The following is a 4,131-nucleotide window of genomic DNA, read 5'->3' as shown; positions in this document are numbered from 1 at the left end:
AAGAGGTAGAATTTTTAATTTCTTAAATAATTCTCTACATGAATCTCTACTTCTACATCCTGTAATGATTCTAATTATATTCTTTTGTATTTTAAAAATTATTACACTATGTGAAGAGTTCCCCCAAAATATTAATCCATAGTTCATAATAGAATGAAAGTAGGCATGGTAAACCATCTTCAATGTTTCCTGTGACATAAAAGGCTTAATTGATCTCATCGCATAGCAAGCTGCATTTAATTTAGGTATAATGATCATTAAGTCTTCTAAAAATTGCTGTTTCAAAAACTTTTTCAAACCCACTTACTATAGATATTGACCTGTAGTTACTTATAACAGCCTTTTCCCCTCTTTTTTGTATACTGGCTTAATAATTGCATATTTTGATCTTTCTGGATATAGACCCATGGTTAATGACTTATTAATTACGTAAGTTAGAGGTTTACTGATTTGTTGTCTGCAGTTTTATAATTTTATTTCTTACACCATCACACCCTGAAGGGTTTTTTAATTTTAATTTGCTAATTATACTATTTATTTCCTCTTCTGAAACTAAATTAAGATTCATATCTGGAATACCATCTGAGAAATGGGAATGCAAGTATGACACTGTAGTATAAATATTAGTTTTCTTAATATTAAGATTTTCTGTAATTCTTGTAAAATATTTATTAAAACTATGAGCTGCTTCTTCAGTATTTATTTATTTATTATTATTTTGAAAAGTCTGTGGTAGACATTCATTATTCTGATTGTTAGTCCTACCTGTTTCAATGTTGATAATGTTCCAGGTAGTTTTTATTTTGTTTTCAGCTGATGTGATTAACTGATTATAATATTTCCTTCTAGCTTCTCTTATTAATCATCTTAATATCATGAAGGATTTATAGTATGATTTAAACAAATAGTTGTAATTGTTTTGACAGAGAATGAACAAGGATTCCTTCCATCTACGGGATGTACATATACCAGCTGTTATACAGCCATTATCCTTGAGTTTATTTGTTACATTTTGCTTTGGAAAGCATGATTCAATGACAAGTAAATACTTATTTAAAAATGCGTTGAATATTTCGTTTACATCGTTTAGTTTATATATATTATCCAATTTTTCGTTAGATAGTTTATTAAGAAATTGAGCAATTGAATCTTCATTTGCTAATCTTCTTGTGATTCCCTGCACTTTTTTCTTTGCCAGGAAATTGATATTTTTTAGTACAAGACACTGAGCATCATAATCAAATAGTCCATTACTAATAGAGATTACTTCATTTGAATTTATCCTTTCCTTATCTATAAAAATATTATCAATAGCAGGGCTTTTGGTCTCAGTTATTCTTGTTGGGAACTGTACTGTATGAAATATATTATATGATTGCAACAGCACTAATAGCTGTGTTTTACGAGTACTCTTCTAAAAAGTTTACATTAAAATCACCACATAATATAAATTCATTTTTTGGTTTATAGAGTAATTTGAGTACTTTATCCAACTTATTTATAAAGTACTCAAAATTCCCACAAGGTGACCTATATATACACAGTACAAATATGTTAGTTTTAGCTAAAGAAATCTTAAGTGTACAAATTTCTATGTTCTTTTCATCACAGAACTGTGATAGATTTATAGCATTAAATTTTATATCTGATCTTATGTATAATTGGAGAATTTGAAAACGGAAATGGAGAAGAATGGGGTGTCTGTTCTAGGTGTCAGCGAAGTGCGATGGATTATGTATATACAAACTTCTCCTCCCTGATGAGTCGTACGGGCATACTTTGTTCCCAGTAAATAGCAGAATACATGGTATATAGGGCCTGAAACCACAACAGTGACTTGACAATAAAATAAAACAGAAATGTCAGGATTACTTTAATCTTTAAAGATTTAGCAGAATAGTATGACCAGGAAAATCACACCAAAATTTTCTTTTTTGTATCTCGCGAGATATTTTGGAAAATATATGCCCCCCTGCCCTTATTTCCTACTCTACTCTGTGCAAAGAACAGGAACCCGGAAACTGCTGACTTGCAGTTTAAATTGTTTACAATCTGCATTCATATTTAAGTCTGAACTTATGATTTGTACACATTATGTGATCTGATCCAGTATAAAGCAGCCCAGGTCATAGCCATTCTGTGCACATTCATATGCAGGATTAAAATATTACTGCTGTCTGGCAGCATTCATTCTGCCCATTGTTTGGTTAAGAGGCTATGACATTCAAATGACTGAATATGAAAAGGCTGTAACAGGACGGAAAGCACTCCAACAGATGAAGAAGTTTTGAAATGGTTACAGAAACAATGTACAATGTACAAAGTGAATGAGTAATCTACTTGCAGCGTTCCATCTATGCAGCTCTAAAAATGTATACCCATTCAAATGTTTATTCAAAATCCCTACATGTTTCCACCATCAGGTGATGTAATACTTACTTTAAATTGTAACCATTTTAACTAACATATGGACCCATATTTAAAATCGCTTCTGTCTACTATCTGTGCTGGCTTCAATGACATAACTCATAAAAATTATAAATTTTATAATGACCCATGTGAACTGTTGCCACCATAAAACATCAAATTTCATATCATGCATGTACTGCATAACATACCATCTTGAAAAAAACGTCTGGGAACCTTAATTACTAGTGAACCTTCAATGTGATGGCTCTCACTTGAAGCATGTCCAATAAACGCTATCTGAAGTAGTTAAAAAAGTATAAGCATGACTTACTCATACAACAGAGTAGTTAAATCTCCGATTTCATTCAGCGCTAGTACGTTCTGTACTTTCACATCAGTAGTTGATACTGCATCGTTAAATACCCAACGAATCAACTCTCTGGGAGATGTTCTTTACGTATATTAACCTACTCACCGCATGGACGTCCAGTTCTACAGAGACGTTAAAGACCTTTACTAGCATTTTATGTCTCTAAATTTTCGTTCACTATTAATTCAAACCCAAAACCTGCGTTTCAATCATTGCCCTAGCGGGAATTGCACGCACTTGAATGAAATGCAACAATACCACCATTTACAAACCAAAATGCAGTAACATTAAACAAACGGTTGCTAGGCAATAGAATGCCAGTTGAAATTATGTAGTAATGACAAGGGTAGCATGGTGGTGATTTGCATTCAGTATCTTCAGTATGATTCGTGCTGCTAATTAACGATATATATATATATGTGTGTGTGTGTGTGTGTGTGTGTGTGTGCGTGTGTGCGTGCGTACGCGCGCGCCTTGTACTTTAGGACAACTATGACACGGACCACTACCAATAATCTGGTACCGCCCGAACGCTCCAGAATTCTATGGGAGAGGGCACACCAAGGAAACTGCAGTTGCGTTGCGGTTGCCAGTTTCCTTTGTAAGCCCTCGCCCAAACCGCTTACACCGGCAGTTTTCATTTAACACCTCGTAAACCGTCGACCGGCAACACTTTTGGATCACACCGAGGCGGAAAGATCTTTCATTACGTGTCCAAGAATAAGATTTAGCTTTGTCCAGTCTCAGTAGTGCTCTGTAGGATTTGAGGTTCTTATAGCGGTGGTTATGAAGAGTACTACCATCTGGGATATAACGCGGTGTAATCCGTAAAAGTCAACGGACTTTTCGGAGGAACATATCACCTCCATCTTCAAGATCAAAGAATAATCCGAGCAAGAAACCATCAGGTGGAAAGCAACCTTGATTTTCAACGGAATTCACGATGTTATATCCCAGATGATAGTACACTTTTTTCAGTCTTTGTTCAACACAACTTCCGTGGCCTAGAATTCGCAACATACACGTATTTATTTCTCCTTCATACGTTTTTGTGTTATTGATTTGGTAACTTAACTGATGTAGCAACAATTAGAGTGTACATGACTATAATTTTGCCTGTGGTTCTGTATGGGTGTGAAACTTGTTCTTTGACATTAAAGAAGGAACATAGACTGAGGATGTTTGAGAACAGGGTGTTAAGGAGAATATTTGGACCGAAGAGAGATAAAGTGACAGGAGATTGGAGTAAACTGCATAATGAGGAGCTCATAACTTGTACTCTTCTCCAAGTATAATTAGAATGATCAAGTCATGGAGAATGAGATGGGCAAGGCATGTAGCATGAATGTGCC

The 4,131-nt window shown here is 34.5% G+C and overlaps 1 protein-coding gene across 5 annotated transcripts in view; it reads right to left on the bottom strand.

The window, feature by feature from the left end:
- LOC111865007 (spermatogenesis-associated protein 6) overlaps positions 1-3,148 on the bottom strand; it is a 32,172-nt gene extending 29,024 nt beyond the window's left edge. For 2 of the 5 annotated variants that reach the window (XM_033751650.1, XM_033751652.1), the window contains exons 1-2: positions 2,741-3,148; positions 1,748-1,818 (exon numbers count right to left, since the gene is read on the bottom strand). In XM_033751650.1, the coding sequence (XP_033607541.1) occupies positions 1,748-1,818; positions 2,741-2,744 (75 nt within the window). In that variant the 5' untranslated portion in view covers positions 2,745-3,148. Of the gene's footprint in view, positions 1-1,747; positions 1,819-2,439; positions 2,524-2,740 lie in introns of those variants that run through there. The other 3 variants (XM_023852690.2, XM_023852688.2, XM_023852691.2) reach the window with 3 other exon arrangements.
- Positions 3,149-4,131: the final 983 nt, after the last annotated feature.

The sequence above is a fragment of the Cryptotermes secundus genome, unplaced genomic scaffold, assembly GCF_002891405.2.
Source record: "Cryptotermes secundus unplaced genomic scaffold, Csec_1.0 scaffold766, whole genome shotgun sequence".
Classification (NCBI taxonomy): domain Eukaryota; kingdom Metazoa; phylum Arthropoda; class Insecta; order Blattodea; family Kalotermitidae; genus Cryptotermes; species Cryptotermes secundus.
This window is presented reverse-complemented; position numbering and strand designations above follow the sequence as displayed.